General features: G+C 42.6%; 1 protein-coding gene across 3 annotated transcripts; it reads left to right on the top strand.

The window, feature by feature from the left end:
• The first annotated feature begins 48 nt into the window (after positions 1-48).
• On the top strand, positions 49-18,780 carry marf1 (meiosis regulator and mRNA stability factor 1). 3 transcript variants are annotated; one of them, XM_026302928.1, is made up of 27 exons: positions 49-144; positions 712-922; positions 1,260-2,177; positions 2,420-2,582; positions 3,382-3,596; positions 4,030-4,147; positions 4,238-4,410; positions 4,708-5,232; positions 6,306-6,460; positions 6,683-6,844; positions 6,997-7,183; positions 7,362-7,537; positions 7,693-7,773; positions 7,870-8,109; positions 8,401-8,520; positions 8,624-8,802; positions 8,951-9,171; positions 9,856-9,998; positions 10,151-10,284; positions 11,240-11,442; positions 11,706-11,933; positions 13,903-14,142; positions 14,318-14,569; positions 14,764-14,824; positions 14,929-15,039; positions 15,176-15,343; positions 15,806-18,780. In XM_026302928.1, the coding sequence occupies exons 2-27, from the start codon at positions 767-769 to the stop codon at positions 16,015-16,017; spliced, it is 5,541 nt and encodes a 1,846-aa protein (XP_026158713.1). In that variant the 5' UTR covers positions 49-144; positions 712-766; the 3' UTR covers positions 16,018-18,780. The 3 variants fall into 3 exon arrangements, with proteins under 3 accessions (XP_026158713.1, XP_026158714.1, XP_026158712.1); XM_026302929.1 differs by having other exon boundaries at positions 1,251-2,177; positions 5,101-5,232; XM_026302927.1 differs by having other exon boundaries at positions 1,251-2,177.
• The last annotated feature ends 1,262 nt before the right edge of the window (positions 18,781-20,042 follow it).

Raw genomic sequence — 20,042 nt, 5'->3', positions numbered from 1 at the left:
GTTATAACAATAACACAATAACATTTGCGACAGCTTTGCTTGCTTTCTGGCAGAAGTAGGTTACAAATAAGGTGCGCGTTTCCTGGGAGACAGATAGAGGGAAACGGTCTTTTGAGGAAGATGTGAAAGACGAGACCTTCTCAGGTATCTAATAAACCAACGCTTTTTGGAAATCGTTCGCCGTTTCCAAAGAACAGTGAATTTAATTTACATGCGGTGGCATGTTGGAGCAGCACCGCGTCTGTAACCGAGCCAGCTAATGGTGCGTGTTGTTAGCTCAACGGGAAAGCTAGCTCCAGGCAAAGTTTGCCAGATGCTAGCTTCAGTTAGCAACCTGGCTAGCTAATTACGCCACAAACTACAGTTAACGTAAATACATTCAGAGTACGGACACTCGGAGACGCTTCAAGCTAATGTAACGTTGCTTCGTTTAATTTGCACTTTTTTGCCCTGGTAAGATATAACGTTAACTAGCTAACTGGTGTTAGGTTCGGAGAACAGCCTGACTTGCAGTGTTTGTTGTATACGTTGTGTACACAGGCACGTGCCCTTTGTTGATGATAAACAATCCTGACGAAGCTGTGTTGAATAAAACGCGTTAACGTTGAAACGACCACACCTGTGCTGTCAGCTGACGGACGTGGTCACTAAGAAGTAATTTAAGCGAAACTCATCTGTGTACGGTTTTAACTTTAGTTTCCTCCTTAACAGGAGAGTATGAGAGAGAAGAGAGATGACAGTATGGTGAAGGATCTCTCTGGCTTGTATGATGGAAGGACTGGGAGAGGAGAGATCCATATGCAGCTCTAGACCCTTCCCATGGCTCAGTCACCCCAAAACGGAGGCCTCAACCCTGCTATGGAAACTCAAAGACTGCTTCTCCACAAATGAGACAACCGCTCCTCATCACACAGATAAAGAAGTAGGTAGTTATCTGTAAGCAGTATATGTCTTTATGTGCAATGTGTCTACATGTAGAGCAGTGTAAAGTGATTTAGTTTGAATTCTGAATCTCAGATTCAAACAAATGGTTCAGCATTATCAGATATCACATTCTGGACTAGTCCGTGTTATCTTGATTTAATTGTACACTATGTGTTAGGGCATGTGTTCAAGATAAACAGTCTTTCCCACTGTTTTTGTTACCAAATATCTCCTACTGTGTGGGTGACATGCAAATATTAGTTCTTTGTTGTTCCCCTACCAACTAAAATAATGTGAGTCTATTGTTTGCTTTTTTTTTAATATATATATTCCAGACAAATTACATGGAGAGCAGAAAGGCTGTACTGGAATTGAAAGATGTTCCTCCTCCTCCACACCATACTTCCTCCTCCCAATCATCCCAGCCCTACTCTCTGGCCCCTCTCCCTTTGCCTCCTCCATGCTTGCCTCCTCCTCAGCTTACGCAAGACTCCCACCAACAACAGCCCCCACCACAGCAGCGACAAGAAGGGGCTAGCTCCAAAGTAAGCATTTGCACTCGCTGTGACTATTGCAGCACAGATGTTTATGGGTTATTAGGTGGTGGAGGTGTTGTTGGTAGTAGTAGCAGCAGCAGCAGCAGCAGCAGCAGCAGCAGCAGCAGCAGCAGTAGCGTTGCTGGTGTTGTTTCACTTTACATGGCACCAGGGTCTTTGGGAGCACCCATCAGCAGCAGCTGTATTAACAGGTCTGGGCCTTGCTCTGTAGCCTCATCTGTTCATCCGTATAAACCTAAGCCAAGCTGTGGAAGTGAAGTTCCTGATACTTTGCTCGGTCTTAGTTACAAGCCTCAGCTGCCCTCTTCTGTTGCTACCTCTCAGCCTGTGTCATCACACCCCTACCTCACCTGCTGCTCAGGGGTTCTCCATACCTTCCCATCTGTATCTCATCCATGCAGTCAACCCAACCTGTTTCCCTCCTCCACCTCTGTAGTTTCTTCTATCCCTTCTGTTTCCTCTCTACCTGCTCCCTTGCATGGCTCTTGCCTGGCCTCTTCTGGCTACTATACCTGTGGTGTGGACTGCAGCCCATCAGCCAGAAGATCCCAGAGAGGCACACTTGGTGATCCCCCAACCACTGCCATCACTACTACAACCACCTCAACACACTTCTGCTCTAATCCTGTGCACCTAAATGTACAACGCACGCTTTTTGTGAAGGGTGCACACTACTGCCAGGAGTGCTTGTTAAAGGTTGGTAGAGTTTTCTTCAGTCACTGTGGCTTTTTTGTATATGTATGACATGGTGATTGCTGTAGGGAACTTTATGCTATGTCAATAGATTACCTCACTAATGCAACCTCTAGCTGGCTCTGAATTAGTATTATTTATTTGCATAATATTACTTGTTATTGAGGTCTGAGTTTTTTTTTGTTCGTTTGTTTTTTTTGTGCTGTCTAATTCTGTTTTTCCTGACAATTTGTGCCTATTTGCAGCCTGTGAATGGTCTGTCATCAGAGTCAGACAGTGTGTGGCCCAATGTTCCTATTCCTCAGACTGCAACTCTTCCTATACCCATTTGTAATGGCTGTGGCACCTCCTCAGATGGCATGGTGCTCATGCCATCGACCAGTCTTGGCAACAGTGGTCAGAAGTATGGTTAGTGGACTCTTCAGTGTTCACTTCATGTGTATATGTAAATGTTTATTGAAATTTAGTGTTAGGCTGGTCTTGAGGATCTTGACTGGACCGTTTTTAAATCACAAGCTCTATGCAGTTTGAATGCATATGAAATGTTCTTCCTGGTTAATTAAATTTGCAGTATGCAACTTTAGGAAATCAAGGTAGCAGTAGCATGAGACCCAAAATCAATCCATTACACTCTGCCCAGGCCTCTCCCTGCTCTACAGCTTTCTGCCCAAAGGTTAATGGCATTAATCTTTATCAAATTACAGTTAATAAGAATGGTGCAAACCTAACAGTCATGCAGAAATAATTCTGGCCTGCCTCTCTTTTTGTGTATGGTGTCTTAACCAATGCCAGGGTTAAGGGCCTACTAGCTTTTGAGTCAGCCTTGGTGATCTCTGAAGCCATGGTGCAATATGAGCAGTAGATGTACACATTCACATCTTAACTGAGAGCTGTAAGCTCCCACCCCTGACTTCAATTTGCTCTCATTGGTTAGAAGGGCAGTCCTTGCTTTGGACACTGAGAAGGAAATATCTCTACACTGCTGCCAGGCTGTTCAATGACAGCAGTGCTACTAGAGCTTTTCACAGTGCCTCTTCAATTAAGACAGGACTTTGAGCATATTTCTATTTCAAAAAATATTTGGTAAAAGTTGCTTTAACTGTAACAATAATAATACAATTTATTGTAAAATTGATATTTAATCTTTTGAGATTAAAAATGTGTATATTTAGAGTTTTTGCTGACTTGTTTGCTTGCTGCATGCTAGGTTCCCCAGAGAATAATGGTCCTGAGAACCTCCCTCCAGTGGGTGTCTTCTGGGACATTGAGAACTGCAGTGTTCCCAGTGGACGTTCTGCTGGAGCTGTGGTCCAGCGTATTCGCAGCCGTTTCTTCCAAGGTCACCGTGAAGCAGAATTCATTTGTGTCTGTGATATCAGCAAGGAGAGTAAAGCAGTCATCCAAGAGCTCAATAACTGCCAGGTACTCACAAAAAACGTGTTGGTTGTTATTTTTATATATATATATATATATATTACCATTCACACACAAAAATGCATAAAAAATATTAGACTGCAGCGTTTCAATCCCCACAGCAGAGCTGGTCTTGTGGTGTTGAAACAGAAATGCATTTACTAAGTTACTTTAAGTTGGGCTTATTTGTTATATGATATGGGCTGGCATGAGGTATTCTCACACTATTTTACATAATTTTGTGTCAAATCAGATACTGTATATATCACTGCTTTCAGTAAAGTATGACAAAATTATCACTTTGATATTGGTATTTGAAATATCAACACATCCAACATTGGCTTCCCTGGGACATCCCAAAAATTCCCACCAAAAACAACCAAAGAAGATTCAATAAAATAAGGAGAAAGTCTGAAGCTAGGTATTACTTTTGCTTCCTTAGGTCACTGTTGCACATATCAATGCCACAGCCAAGAATGCTGCAGATGATAAGCTTCGCCAGAGCCTGCGGCGCTTTGCTGAGACCCACACTGCACCTGCGACTGTTGTACTAGTGTCCTGTGAGTTCAGCTCAGGTCCACAATCGACTTACAGCCTTACTACCATGGAGAAGTTTATCATAACAATTGTTATCTTTGCAATATTAACAGCGGATGTGAACTTTGCAAGTGAGCTGAGTGACTTGCGTCATCGCCATGGTTTCCAGGTAATCTTGGTCCATGGCAACCATACATCTTCAGCCCTACTGCAGCACGCCCACCGCCATGTTGCCTTTCAGGATATCACAGCTGACCTGCCACCACGAATGCTTGTTAAAGCACAGGTAGGCCTCTCAAATGCTTTAGGACCTGGTTACTTTTTTTTTTAACTACTTTGTATTAAATAAGGGAAGGTGGTGCTGGCAAAAGTAAGCCAACACATTTTAGTGTGGACAAGAGAGCAAACAGGAAAGTGAAGAGTGATTTCCTTTATGGGTCATTTCAGATTTTCCTAATCTATACCACTCTCAGCCATTTTCCAAATAGTTTTTCAACTTAAAAGGAAGACTACTGCTTTGATATTTTTAAGTGTAAATTATACAAACCAGACAGGCGCGCTGTCTCTTCCTCCCCTCCCTCAGCCCAGTTTCAACCTCCTCTATGTGCACAACCTCCCTGTCAACTGTGACAAGAGCCTGCGGAACGCTGTGAAGCTCAGGCTCCGCCGCCTGTCAGACAACTGTGGTGGCAAGGTGCTGAGCATGTCCGAGGGCTCAGCAGTCCTCCGTTTTGGCAGCCCTGAGGCAGCTGCACGTGCCCGCAAACGAATGGAAAATGAGGATGTGTTTGGCCACAGAATCAGCCTCTCCTTCTCCCCACGGCCCAGAGACAATGCAAGTCCTGAGCCTGAGCTTCAGTCTCAGTCCAATCACTTGCTTCAGCCTCAGACTCTACCCCAGCCCTATCAGACTCAGGATTCAATGTTTGCCCCTCTACCCTCTATATCCTCCTTTTCTTTTCTGCCTCTGGAGAAGCCCCGGTCACCCAGGAGGCCACGGCGAGCAACCCGCCCATGCCACACCCCTGGCCCAGTGCCTGAAAGGCCCTACAGCCCCAGGAGGGGGTGCAGTGGGCCACCCGGTGGTGCTCCAGCCAAGCCCCATCAGGTCAGCAGTCTCATTGGTGCCTGCTTCCCCTTAACCTCCACTGCCCTCTAACCTTGACTGGGCTGCTTTATAAATCAGTGCCTTATTTTTTCCCCCCAGTGTCCTAATTGCTGCTTGCACTAACAGCTTGTAGCTGCTTGCTAAGCTTCATTTGTCTCCTTTTGCTAGCTCATAGCATGTTTCCCCTGTTGTCTTGCATGTTCATTGATCATTTGTCAAATTAATGCATGGACTACTCTATAGGTTTATAGCTTTTTCAAACTGTTTGTCCAGTGTACCAGTGCTGGTATGCTGCTTCATGTGAGCAGGAAGTTTGTGTTCTGTCCAGTCTGCTATCTGTGGTGCAACTTGGCCCACATAAATATTTACAAAGAGAAAACTGTCCTCTGGTGGTTGGAATACCTTGTCGTTGTCTTGCTTTATAACCAAACAGACCAGTGTGCAATAGTGGAAAAAGTAAATGAATTACTATATATATGGACTGAAACTGAGAATGGCCATTTTCAACTTTTCACTGTAGTTGGACACAAAATTAAAATTTTCATTTTGTGGTTTATCTAATATCCAGTAAAACACTAATTATCGAATTACTGAAGTGACAGACGTGTACAGCTAAAATTCCATGACTAATAAGACTAACAGCGCACAAGCAGAAATGTAGTAAAAATAAATCACAGGTCTCGTTCATGATTATTAAAAACACACTCTCATGGTTATATCAAAAGCTGTGCACAAGAGGCTCAAGTTCAGCACTTGTCAATTATAGCATGAAGACAAGTAACAGAACTGTCATAAAGCTGTTTCTGCAGCTCTTATAGTGGCTGTTGCAGCTTGGCATTGGATGTCTGTTTTGTACTGTGTAATACAGTACACTCCATTTCTGCTCTTTTAATATCATCTCTATTTAAACCTCAAAGCATTGTCTTATGCCATTCTGGAGCTTTTGCTGTTCTGTTTTGCATGTCTTTTAACATATATAACTGTCCTTACAATCCCACACGCATGTGTGTATACAAATGCATCCACAATATCCAGCCAGTAAACATAACATTTGCTGCCTCTGACTGATCCAGGAGCTGGGTAGTTTGGAGGACAAGCCCAGGATGGACTTCCAACACTTGGATAAAGGGCGTGCTGCTGCTTTTCCCCCCAACAGTAATGGTGAGACAGGAACCCCAGAGCAGCTGTCCAAGCCTGGCCTGACTGGAGAATCCATATACAGAAGGAGGTACACAAAAAGAAAGGGCATGTTAGACAGACATGCTCTTTTCTTAGATATGCAGGTGCTAGCCTGACGTCTTATTTTTCAGTCAATCAAGCAACAATTTATATTTGATGTAACTGCCTTTCTGTTAAAAATGTCAAAGGTAAACAAGCAGCATGACTATACTTTTTCAGTATAGTCATGCTGCTTGTTTTAATTTTTTCCCCCCCTAATCTTTCTATATAGAAGAGAGGGCTCCAGTCCTCGCACTGTCACTGAATCCCCTGCAGAACAAGGGGATAGGAGCTCAGGGGAGTTCCAGATTAGCACACCCTCAGCCTTCAGCAAATTGAACCTCCACAGGAGCTTCAGTCCCCTCGTCCTCTCCCAGGGCTCCTGGTCTTCCAGGTGGGCAGTTAGTTTAAAGTACTCCTGTTTTTAGTTGGCCATAAATGTTTCTGGCTATGACAACCTGCCAATGCTCCATACAAGTTCTTGAGACTCTCATATTATTACATATAATGCTGTCAAATGTTAAACTTCCCATTCTCCAACAATAGGAGTGTGTCCCCCTGCCTGTCCAGCCGCTCCTCACCTCTGCTCACTGCTCCTCGTAGCCCTTGTTCTGAAGGTCCTTTTGAGCTTTTCTCAGAGGGGGCAGAGATCCAGGTGGCCAACCTGGACTACAGAATGTCCCGTAAAGATCTGCAGCAGACACTGCAAGACACTTTCTCCCGATATGGGCGGGTAAGACCTATGAGATTGATATTTTTGTACAGATTAAATACATTTGTTTCCTCTGATTTGGTTTATTTTTAGTGTTAAAGAACATATTTTTAGGAGGAATGTTTGCAGATATTATGTTTGAAATAAGATTAGCCTCTCTCTCAAAACATCTCCTTGTGGCATGACTTGTTTTGTCTAGGTCAAAGCTGTGGAGCTTAGCCCGCACACTGACTATCAGTTGAAGGCCACAGTTCAGATGTCACTACAGCAGGCCATCAGTGCAGTCAGTGGCCTGCACCGTTACAAGGTTGGAGGCAAGCGCATTCAGGTGTCTCTGGTCACCAGTGGCAGCAGCAAATCTCTTGCCATGCTCAGGTATAGTTTGTATTGAATTAAACTAAAGGTTTGGTGAAATATGGTCATAACTTGCTTTCACTGCCTGGCATTAGTACTCTGTGGGGGTTTCAGATCTATTGTTCTTTTCTAAATGTTCTGGTTTAGTGGTTAGTTTCTGCTTTGTCATTATACAGCTCTGAGATCATCAGCATTCTTCAGGATGCACCTGCTAATTGTCTGCCTCTATTCAAGTTCACTGACATATATGAAAAGAAGTAAGTACTGATTTTCAACTTGAGCAATTGTGATAAATATTTTCACTTGTATTACAATGCATATTTTGACTGTATGCTTTTCTATCCCCTCTTCAGATATTCTCGTAAGCTCGTGGTTGGGGATCTATACAGGCTACCAGACCTGGTGGCAGTGCGGGAACAGGGAGGCTCAAGGCTTGTGTGCCTTCTGCCGAACAGCCAAATTCGTCAGAGTCCACTGGGTTCTTCCCAGTCCCAGGAGGGCTCCTCCTCCACCAGCGGAAGTCCTGTGGTGTTTGAGGAGCTGGAATATCATGAACCTGTCTGTAGACAACACTATGCACAGCAGAATTTCAGGTTAATATAATATAATATAATATATAATCTGATATAATACTAATTTAATGGAAATATGTACTAAAACACAGATTTATTTGCACTTTCCTTAAACATTTTTGCTGACATTTACTTTCAATTTTTATGAATTAAAATCTGTCAGCAGTCCATTTTATTATTACGCCAGTGTTATTGGGTGCCAAGTACCTCACTAGCAATTGGTATTGTCAAAACTCTTCTCTGCAGCAGCAAACATGTCAGTGTGAACTGACCTGTCCAATCCTGATGGGATGTGTATGTCTCTTTTTGTAGTGAGGCAGACTTTGACCCTGACTCCTATAAAATCCCATTTGTTGTGATGTCTCTGACCACATTGGCTTCTGAGGTCCACAGTCTGTTGCAGTCACATGAGGGCACCCTTCCTCTGCTCAGGTGATACTCAGCTCTAAAATCCATGCATACTTCTTTTGGGTAAAATGGGGCGTATCTACATTATAGAGTCATTATAGAGTAATTAAGTTTCCTTTCTATTTAGTTTTCCAGACTGTTATGCAGCAAAATTCAGCCCACTACAGGTTGGCAGTGAGACACTAGAGGGTGGTGTTCCCCTGGAGCACCTCATTACCTGTGTTCCCAGTATCACAATAGTTACAGCTCAGAATGGTTTCAAAGTCATCAAGTGGATCCACAACAAACCACCAGCACCAAATTCTGGTAGGAACATTCAGAAATCTCAAGACTTTATTGGGGTTTGGGCTGAAATGTTTTTCTTTCCTGCAGTGCCATCTCTGTACACAGTGCTGTATTTACCAGCTGGATATATGTATTTCAAACATTTCAAACAATTTATTTTTACCTTTAGAACCTTGGATTCAGCGCTGCAAAAGTCCAGTTGGCAACCCACAGCTCATTCAATTCAGCCGAGAGATTATTGACCTGTTGAAGAGTCAGCCATCTTGCATCATGCCGATCAGCAAGTTCATACCCTCATACCACCATCACTTTGCCAAGCAGTGCCGTGTTTCTGACTATGGCTACTCCAAGCTGCTGGAGCTTCTGGAGGCTGTGCCACATGTCTTGCAGGTAGATATGAGGATTACACTTTTTTAACTTGCCATATTTTTCAGACTAAGTCGCATTGGACTATTAATTGCATTTAGCAAAAACAGCATTGTTGAACAGAAAAAAACATATATAAGTCACTTTGGTGTATAAGTCGCATTTGTAATTATACTAACTGTAGTATAAATTAGCCTATAATGAAGGTAGGCTAGGTATAACAACAAGCAAAAAAAGTGCATTATGAAATTCATTCATCTGTGTCAAGTAACATTAAACAATTGCATCAACATCAGGGTGGAGGTGGCGGGAGATGAAGCGGCGCATTCACCTCTCTCTCGGGCTGCCTGAATTCCAACGCTCTCTCCGCTTTTTCAGCTGCCTATTTTACTACCTGCACTTTGAAGTCTGCAGTATGATTTCTTTTGGGCAGCATTTTCACGTTTTACACTAGGAGTTGTAGTATTGTGTGAACATAAGCCCTTTTACTTTTTCAGTGGTACGATATTCACCTGAGTCAAGAGTGCCATCTAATGCTAGTGACTACTCAACAAAATGACTGTAAATTTACACATAAGTTACACTACCAGACACGGGAGTAAAGAAAAAAAAGTGCGACTTATATTCCAGAAAATACCATATATGTCATCCTAATTGTGCTATTGTTTATTGGTATTTTACATATTGTATATTTAATTTTATCTGCAGATCCTGGGAATGGGTACCAAACGCCTCCTGACCCTGACACATCGTGCTCAGGTGAAGCGTTTCACCCAAGACCTGCTGAAATTGCTTAAATTTCAAGCCAGCAAGCAAGTGGCACTCAAGGACTTCATGCAGGCATATCACTGGTCAGTCAACATAGCTTGTAGCTGTAGACAATGTCTTCACATTGTGTTTTGTGGAAGATAAATACTAGCAATTTAATTGTTTGTCTGAACTCTAACTCATTTACAATTGGATTTTCAGTTTCATGGTTGTGTATTCTCCTCTGCTCCATCAGGTGCTTCTCCAGAGACTGGAGAGTGACCGACTATGGAATGTGTGACCTAATGGACCTTCTGACTGAAATCCCCGATTCTACCATCACCATTGCACATCAGGATACAGACACAGTCATCTCTGTTCCTAAGAGAGGTTTGTTTAAACTAGCTTTTAAAACTACCTGCTGTAAGCAGGGTGTCTGCGGATCCTTAAAAAGTCTTAAATTCCATATTATAAAACTAAGGCCTTAATTAGCATTAAAATGTCTTAAATTCGCATTTCAAAGGTCTTAAAATGAAATCTAACCGACCCCATAAAGAAGATTTTATTTTCATCTTGAAATCAATTTGAAAGCCTTTCGCGTATTTGTTACGCAGAACGAAATAGGCGGAACCAACTAAAATACGCGTTTGAGGGGGATTTTATTTAACACATGCTTTCCGGCAGCTGCATGAACTGCGGAAAAGTTTCAGCATTAGTCTTTTGCCATGGGTAAATGTAAATTTAATGACAATTGGTTACAAAACCCTAATTTTGCGCCGTGGTTAAGTCCAGTTAGTGGCAACGTGTTCGAGGCCCGGTGCAGGCTGTGCAAAAAAATGTAACACTCGGAACAATGGGTATGAAAGCTTTGGAGACCCACATGCGGTGTTTGAAAACACCTGGCATTTTATTTTTGTTTTACTCAATAAATCAAACGGTGTGTAAACAGTTTATATCAATAAACACTATGTTATGGTAATTGGTTGTATTGTGGGATGTTTTATTTTATTTCTACAAAATTGGTCTTAAATTTCATTCAGCGTGGTATTAAAAAGGTCTTAAAATCTTAAATCTAGCTCTTAGAAACCTGCAGAGACCCTGGTAAGATGAAGCTGAATGTGAGTCGTCAATAGTTTACTGCCATTCTTAGTTGTCTTTTTATATTTGTTATAGCTCTATACATCTTCCATTGTTGATGTTTTAGTTTAGTTACAATAGTTTATAGTATGGTTATATATAGTTAGTTGGTGATAACATTATCAAAACTAGCATTTAAAGAAATGAATTATAAACAAATGCTTTTTAGTGTGGTGTTCCACTAACTTCCCTTTTAATTTTCCTACAGAGCGTACAGTGGAGGAAATGGAGCGCACCAGGCAGTTTGGGAAGGAGGTGGTGGACTTACTTCGTCACCAGCCTCACTGTCGAATGCCCTTTAGTAAGTTCATTCCCACCTACCACCATCACTTTGGTCGTCAGTGCAAGCTCAGCTACTACGGCTTCACCAAGCTCATGGAACTGTTTGAGGCAATCCCAGATGTACTGATGGTGAGTAGGGCACTCTCTTTATTTATATAATGCTGTTTCTTCATCCCAACTCACAACTATAAGGAGGTTTTTAGCAGATTAGTGTCTCTATAAATAAAAAATAATTTAAAAAAAAAAAGGAGTAGAAGACATTGAGTCTGATGTGTATTGATGCCCCCACCATATAGTCCAGCCAAGAGGAAAAGTACCATACTGGACAGTATCAGCTCAAACGGCATGTTGAGTTGCTTCTTTCAGCTGAGTCCCAACTTATATTTTGTCAGGTGTTGGAGTGTGGTGAGGAGAAAGTGCTGACCCTGACAGAGGTGGAGCGTATCAAGGCCCTGGCGGCTCAGCTGGTCAAGCTGCTTCGGGCCCAGAAAAACTCCAGCCTTCCTGTCAGCCAGCTGCTCACAGAGTACAGCAAGACTTTTGGATATGGTCTACGCCTGCAGGACTATGATGCTAGTTCCCTGCCAGCACTGCTGACCAAACTCTGCCATGTTGTCAAGGTAAGGAGCAGCTGTGTTATGTGATGTTTTTGCTTCTATTTGGATATTTTGGTCATTTTTTTGGACAGCTCCTCGGTGGCAAAGCACCAGGGGTGGATGAGATCCGCCCCGAGTACCTCAAGTCTCTGGATGTTGCTGGGCTGTCATGGCAGACACCCCTGTGCAACATCGCGTGGCGTTCGGGGACAGTACCCCTGGATTGGCAGACCAGGGTGGTGGTTCCTCTTTTTAAGAAGGGGGAATGGAGGGTGTGTTCCAACTACAGAGGGATCACACTCCTCAGCCTCCCGGGGAAGGTCTATGCCAGGGTACTGGAGAGGAGGATCCAGCCGGTGGTCGAACCTCGGATCCAGGATGAACAGTGCGGTTTCCGTCACAGCTGTGGAACACTGGACCAGCTCTACACCCTCTCGAGGGTGCTCGAGGGTTCATGGGAGTTTGCCCAACCAGTCCACATGTGTCTTGTGGACTTGGAGAAGGCATTCAACCGGGTCCCTCGTGACATCCTGTGGGAGGTGCTCCAGGAGTATGGGGTCCGGGGCCCTTTGCTGAGGGCTATCCGATCTCTGTACAAATGGAGCAGGAGCTTGGTTCACATTGCCAGTAGTAAGTCAGACCTGCACGTTGGACTCCGGCAGGGCTGCCCTTTGTCACCGGTTCTGTTCATTACTTTTATGGACAGAATTTCTAGGCGCAGCCAGGGGCCGGAGGGAGTCCAGTTTGGGGACCACAGGATTTCATCTCTGCTTTTTGCAGATGATGTTGTCCTGTTGACTCCATCGAGCCAGGATCTCCAGCGTGCGCTGGGGTGGTTTGCAACCGAGTGTGAAGCGGCTGGGATGAGAATCAGCACCTCCAAGTCTGAGGCCATGGTACTCAACCGGAAAAAGGTGGCTTCCTCCGCAGGGTGGCCTGGCGCTCCCTTAGAGATAGGGTGAGGAATTCGGTCACCCGGGAGGGGCTCGGAGTAGAGCTGCTGCTCCTCCACAGCGAGAGGAGTCAGTTGAGGTGGCTCGGGCATTTGGTTTGGATGCCTCCTGGGCGCCTTCCTGGGGAGGTGTTCCGGGCATGTCCCACCGAGAGGAGGCCCCGGGGAAGACCCAGGACACGCTGGAGGGACTATGTCTCCCGGCTGGCCTGGCCTTGGTGTCCCCCTAGAAGAGCTGGAGGAAGTGTCCAGGGAGAAGGAAGTCTGGGTATCCCTGATTCGGCTACTGCCCCCGCGACCCGGCCCCGGATAAGCGGAAGAAGATGGATGGATGGATGGTCATTTTCTCTAAATAGTGTTTGCAGATTTTTAATGCAAAAGAATGTTGATTTCTCACGTTGTTACAGTATTAATGTATTTTACAGTACAATACACAGCAGCCTGCCTGAACTCTAATCTTAAGATGTTTATATTGTGTTTGTGCTGGTTAATCTAATTAAAAAAAAAAAGTTTGCCACTTTAGAGTTTATCTGGATAAATCTTTGTTGCTTAGTTCAACAAAACGCTAAATCTCCATCAATCTGTGGTCGTGAGCTTCAGAGTTGAAATCCTTTTTGCTATTCTTGTTGATATATATTCCTGGTGTCCTGGTATAACACTACATCTCCTTTGGGATCACTTCGTAATTAATGAATGTTAGTTGCCAGACTGATGTTAACAGCTGGAAAGTGTAAAGGTGGTGAGATGCTGGAGAATGGCTGACATCTCTAGAAGCTGATGGCAGAGCTAACATACATCTAGATAAAGTTTAAGTTTGAGATTCTGTTCTTAAATAACTATGCTCTCAGGTTGAAAGGTTTCACGTCTGTTTCACACTCAACCACACCCAGTATCACAGCTACCTGTTAGCTGGTGTGTTGTTGCTGACCAATATGCACGTGCAAAATCACAGCACTGCTCTCACTTCAGTAAAGGAATGTTGTCTACATAACAGGGATTCACTACCAATTAACACAAACCTATGTACTTTACATTTTCGAGGTGGTGGATGGCTCAGAGGGCCGGGAAGTGCAGTTGATCAACAGGAAGTCTCTGCGCTTGCTAACCTCCCAGCTGCTGGCTCTACTCATGTCTCAAGAGGAGGAGCAGGTCATCAGCGGTCTGAAGGTGGAAGAACTGAGCCAGCAATACCTTACTGTCTATGGAGCCCTGCTCAACCCATGTGAATATGGGTTCCTCTCCCTCAGCGAGCTACTTAAAAGTCTGCCCTACCTTGTAGAGGTGAGTGAAATAGTTTGTTGGTTACTTTTTTCTATACATGTGGTTTTAAAAAGCTTTACATTTGTTTTGGAGTTTTTATCAGCATGTGATTGACCTTTTTTCCCCTCTCCTACAATAGTCTTTACTTCCATAGGCAGTCCTGACTGTGTTTTGTTGTTCTTCCCCTCTTTAACAGCTGTACCATGATGAAACTGATGAAAACAATAAAGCTGGCAGCACTCAAAGTGGTCAGGGTGAAGGGTGGGTGAGGCTGACCAGGCTTTACCAGTTCGCCCGTAACTTGCGTGCCCTGCTCCACACCTACCATTATAACCAGATCTTCCTGACTGAGTTCCCCGGGGCTTACCACAAATTTATGGGCCACATTCTTGAACCACGTTCCTATGGATATGCCAACACTGATGAACTGCTCAGTGCTGTTCCACAGGTGGGGGTTAAACACGCCAATACGTTTCAAATCCTCTGTGATAGTAGTGCCACTTGTCATCTAATGTCGGACTGTTTTATTGTCATTTGTTTAGGTTTTTGAAAACCCAGAGCTTTTATGTAAATATTGCAGTTTTCATAGTTGCTTCTTTTCTGTGCATTTTGTTTGATTATTTTGTGGCATGTCATCTCCAGGTAGTCTGGATCAAAGGCCATGGTCACAAGAGGATTATCGTTTTGAAGAACGATATGAAAGGTAAAAACAATTTGCACATTTCTCCTAGTGAAGTGATTCATGAGCAGGTGCCTGCATGATGTGCTTTAGGCTATGTAATATGAAACTCTGTGTGTTGTGTTTAGCAAGGGCAAGCTCCTCAGTCCCCAACAGCCCCCAGCCAGGGGGGAACACAGAAAGCCCCAGAGACAGCCCAATGAGCAGCATGTCTGGAGGCCAGAGTTCAGATAACACAGGTTTTTATGAAAATTCTGAAAGATTTTGTTCATGTCAGAGATTTATCATGAGATAAAATAAGAAAAAGTATCACTGAGATCTTAATTTGTGATTATATGTGTTTAAATAAATGACTAATTTCCCTTACTGGGTAAGGTGGTGATGTAGCCACAGAGTCGGAGCTCATGTGTCTGGCATCCCCAGTGGACCTGTTGTGTGGTCCTGTACCATCCTGCCTACCGTCACCTCAGCTCCATCCCGACCCCGTTCTCCTGCAGCAGACAGACCTGATCCACTTTGAGGACAACACTCCACCACCAAAAGGTCAGTTTTAATGTTCCAGCTATGTATTTTTGTTGCATTAAAATTCATTCATCTTTTTTTTGTGGTGTTAGGTTAAGTCACTGGTGGCTTTGACTGAAATTCAAAGTTTGTCAGTTTAAGGAACAATGTTTTCAAAGTTTTATCTTGAATTAAATGGCCATTAGATACAAGCAAGGATGTGTCAGTAACTTTAAAAAAAACATTTTGGACCTTAGCCTAGAACAGAAAATCTCCAGCCCTATTTATAAAATAATGCATTGGATCATTATATACTGGAGTGTATGGCTTTGACATACAGTTTGGGAATTCTTGTTTTTTAAAACGATCTCAAGTAAAAAGCACAAAATAACACTTCAAGACGGAAAGAAAATCATGGTAATGAGCAAAGCACACTTGTCTTAACACCTCTGCAGTATTTCATTAGGAGGTGTAAGCTCAGTCTGTACTTGTGTGTGATTTCAGAGAACGATGAACCTGAGGTAGCAGCTGCAGCAGTCACTGACACCACTTCTGCTCCACCTGATGGGTCCGGCAACACAGACAACTCCACAGGCCCCAAACCTCCACCAGCCCCCGACACGAAGGCCCCTTTGTCCATAGGCAGTCCCAGCAGAAGGGCCACACGCAGCAAAATCAGGCTAGCTCCCAACTTCTCATTCACAGCAGGCCTTTGATCCCCTCACACACAAACATCCAGCCTCACACATACAAAGCAGTTCATATGTAGTGTAACTCTAATTAGAGTTGACCGGCTACACTAAACACAGGAACAACCTCAGAAGAGCATTGGTATTGTGCCCTCGACATCCTAACAGGCTGTTGGATTCTTCTGTTGCTCATTGGCCATCTTTGTTTGTTTCCCAATCAAGGTTCTATCAATACTGTTCACCAAGCTGTGATTTTCTTCTTGCAGATTTTCTGCAGTTCTTTGATTTGCCAAATTCATCTACCATAACCTGTGTTTGTTTCAACCTGAGGGAGTTTGATTTCTATTTCTATGAATGTGCATCTTCAGTTTAAAGCCACATTTAGAGAGACACTGGCTTACGGACAACCCGTGAAACTGAGTTAGTTGTTGCTGTTTAGAGTACTGTTGAACATTGGGAGAAATGCTAGGAATGCATAGCTGAGTTTTCTATACCAGTCCAAGAAATGTAGTTCCCCACATTCACTTTATAAAATTGACATATAATGTTTGGAGAGATGATCTGTTCATTACAATATCGTGAAACCTTCATAATAACGTCCTTGCTGTGTCCCCAAAGACAGAAAATTTCATTTTTGAACTAAATTCAAATTGTGGAGACTTTACTTTATAGATAGGTAAACCCAGACATGTCAGCCAGACTCACTGTGAAGCCACCTGCCTGTCTTTCTTTCAGTCTTCTCTTGGGCCAAGTATTCACACTCTACTTTTCTAAAGAGGTACTTTCTCTTTGAGGTATATTTTTATCTTGTCCCTGTTGTAAAGTAGCCTAAGGACAGAGTTTTCAGTTCCATTTATATTACACAGAGTATTTAATAGTCTGCGGAAGAGTTTCTAAATGTTTTGCCTAAATGTGGTGTATTTGGTGGCAATTCACTGATGAGACTGAAGGAAAACCAGTGTTCAGGTAGCGTCTTCTGTAATGGAAGCTAACAGTCTAATGGTTAGGTAGGATTATGACTGATATTGTGATGAGCACTGCTCTCTGGAAAAAAAATTTTCTCCTAGTATTTTTGACGTAATTGATAGCAATGGTTTTGGTTCGTCTCCACGGCCACTAACGAAGGCCTGAAGGAGAAAAGTGCAGCTCTCCAATGCTTTGGCCAGGTGTGTGCTTAGGGAGCAAAAACTGACATACTTTGTCTTTAGCCAGCAGCCAGTGTGTTTGTGTTCTTTTAGTTGTCTGTGTGGGGTTTACACTGGGGTAGGTGGTGTGAAATGTGCATGGTGTGCATAAATGAGTTTATGCAGAGTGTAAGCCCAGAAGGAACAGACAGGAACAGATGATGGTAAGACATCCTTTAAGACCAGTCTTTTATTTCCATCAGGTTTTTTAGTATCTTAGAGAGGGCATCACATGTGCAGTTGCCACAGAAATGTTCAAGGTTTTTTTTTTTTTTTTTTTTTTGTTTGTTTTAATCAACCTTGCTGCTTGTCGGCTCTGTATCTTGGGTGGTGTCCACACTGAGTTGAGTTTGAGGGGAGCAGTGAGCACTCCTGAGTTTTTGGTTTTTAATGAGAAGGTGAATGGTTGTCAGTTTTTAGGGAAGAGAGATGGGACAGGAGGAGATGGGCTGTTTTGTGGAGCAGTCTCCTGGACACACTGACATACACACAGAGGACCTTCTGCGGCTCTCTGGACTCTGCCGGGCTTTTACAATGGCTTGTATTCGCCACGGTGCCGAAAGTAAATCACCATCGTTCCTCTCCATCCCTTACGTCCCACATAGAGGAATTTTTACCTACTGATGTGTATTGGTTTTCTCAGGTTACCTCTGTCTCAGGTTTTTACAAGACTGCATGCTGCTGAATTGCCACCAAATAATGTCAGCTCCCTGTTAAGTTTATAGCATGGCCCAGAAGCACCTAAAGTCAAAGCATTACTGTTGATGCTGAGAAAAGGTTCAAAGAATGGGTAAAAGCCCATTTATTCTGTTTCCGTGCAGTCTCAGTGTTTAACAGGGTTGAGTTTCCTCTGCCAGACTTACTTACTTTGACTTGGTGTGAAACACCTTTAATGCTGAGATTCCAGTCAAATGTTTTTAAATAGGGCTGTTGTGGCTCACATCTCTGTTGCAGTGTTTTACTGACTATCTGGAGACCTCTATGATGAAGGAATGAGCAGTTCAGACTAATTCATGATTTAGAATTGCTAATGATAGAAATCACTTCACAAAAAATGTCTAGATTTAAAGTGGGCAGTACAACACATTACTTGGTAATCAAGCACACCCTAGCACTCCGCAGAATACTGCAGAGGCAACTAACTCGGATGTATATTTTAATTCCCGTAGCCTTCTCGTTACTTTTTAATTACACCACTGAGAAGCTACTATACCTGTCAGAATATGCACTTCTGCATAGCTGTGGTTCATGAAATGCATATGTAACATTTTGTTGTGTAGGGAAAGAAAAATGTCTGGATTTAACTATCACTATATCTTCCTGTTCAGTTTTTACGTTGCATGACCTTTCTACAGTCCTCAGTCTTCACTGCTGATGAATGATTTCAAGCATCGTTCTGTGGTTAGCACTAAAATTGTCCTTAAAATTCTTACCCTCCATCCTTATGATTTTTGTTTACCTTCTCAACAGTGATATGTCCTCTCTATATTCAACTCCTCCCTCAGCCACATTGTTTTACTGCCTCACCTCACAAGATGTTGCTGTAACAGTCTAACATTGTTGAAGGGACCAAAAAGATTTCAGTTAATAAATTTCACAAGCATCATTTTTGTTGTCTCATGATATTTTTTTCTTTTTTTTTTTGTCTGGAAGAATGAAATTACAGAACAAATCCACTCAGTGTTCGTGAAATATGCTCTTTATTTAAACGTATATGTACAGGTAGTTTCAGCTTATTTTCTGCATATTTGTTCAATATTCAACATTAGAGTCTTTGTGAAGTCACTACTACTACAGAAGGAACATAAAGTGACAGAGCAATACTTTGCTTGACAGGAGTCACTAATGTCCTAAAAACAAACGCACGTCGTCTATTGTAGGCATTTACAAGATTTGCATTCATTTCCTCATGTTTATCATAAAAACGCAAGACTAAATTCAGAGGATGCAGGTTGTTTGTCATCAGCAATATCCATTACAACCGTGAATGATGTCATACTACCTACCACAGTCAATGTTTCCTGTTAGCTGATGTTTGAGATGATAGTATGGCCAGGAATGTGGTGACTTGGGAAAATAAACAAATTGACTATATAATAATTAAAAAAAAAAAAAAAAACCACTCCACTAAGCTAAATGAAATAATTTGGGTGCTGGCATATACAGGGATTAATCAAAGTAATGGAAACACTGACAGAAAAGTGGCTCATGTGAGATAAGCATTAGCAATACAAAGGTTTGGACATAATTTTCACTGTGCTATGAAGTGATCTTAAGGTTATAATATTGTCTGAATGATTTCCACATCTTTTCTATAACTATTATTTTCATATGGTTCATGCTTGAGTCCTGTTCTTTGTTACAGTTAATTTGTCTACATTTTTAATCTGCCATTTCCTTACTCTCCTGTTCAAGCCAGAGCATAGAGTCCAAAATATCACTCTGCTCCAGTACAGACACATCCACCTGCTGCCACACTGTAGTGTTTCTATACCATAAGTTGCTTAATCTCTAGCCAGGTTGTTTGTCTGAACCTCTCCTGTGGGAACAATGATAAAACTGAGTTGTGGGTCTCCTGAAAGTCAGAGAGATCCACTGGTTTGTGTTAAATGCTGAAATGGAATAAAGAAATATCAGTTGGCAAATATGATGCCCTGAAAATGTTTTTTTCCTGTTAGGCAGAGAACCCCAGTATTTATACTTCACTTTGTGGGCACTGTGCTTGTAATTCTCAACATACATGTACTGTGGATCAGACATATCATTATAGACTATATCACCACAACAAACAGAATGACCAAATCTGTTTCTAATTAACACATTTGCTTTTTTTTTTTTGTTTTTGTTTTTTTTTTTTTATTTACAACA

The sequence above is a fragment of the Mastacembelus armatus genome, chromosome 1 (genome assembly GCF_900324485.2).
Source record: "Mastacembelus armatus chromosome 1, fMasArm1.2, whole genome shotgun sequence".
Classification (NCBI taxonomy): Eukaryota; Metazoa; Chordata; class Actinopteri; order Synbranchiformes; family Mastacembelidae; genus Mastacembelus; species Mastacembelus armatus.
The sequence above is the reverse complement of the archived record's forward strand: the minus strand, read 5'-3'. Positions and strand labels throughout refer to the sequence as shown.

Excerpts from the sequence above, each read along its gene's own strand:
- marf1 (XM_026302927.1), top strand. The coding sequence starts at position 767 with ATGATGGAAGGACTGGGAGAGGAGAGATCCATATGCAGCTCTAGACCC. Across the intron at positions 4,411-4,707 it reads GAATGCTTGTTAAAGCACAG|CCCAGTTTCAACCTCCTCTA; the intron begins GTAGGCCTCTCA and ends CCCCTCCCTCAG. Across the intron at positions 15,344-15,805 it reads CAACACTCCACCACCAAAAG|AGAACGATGAACCTGAGGTA; the intron begins GTCAGTTTTAAT and ends GTGTGATTTCAG.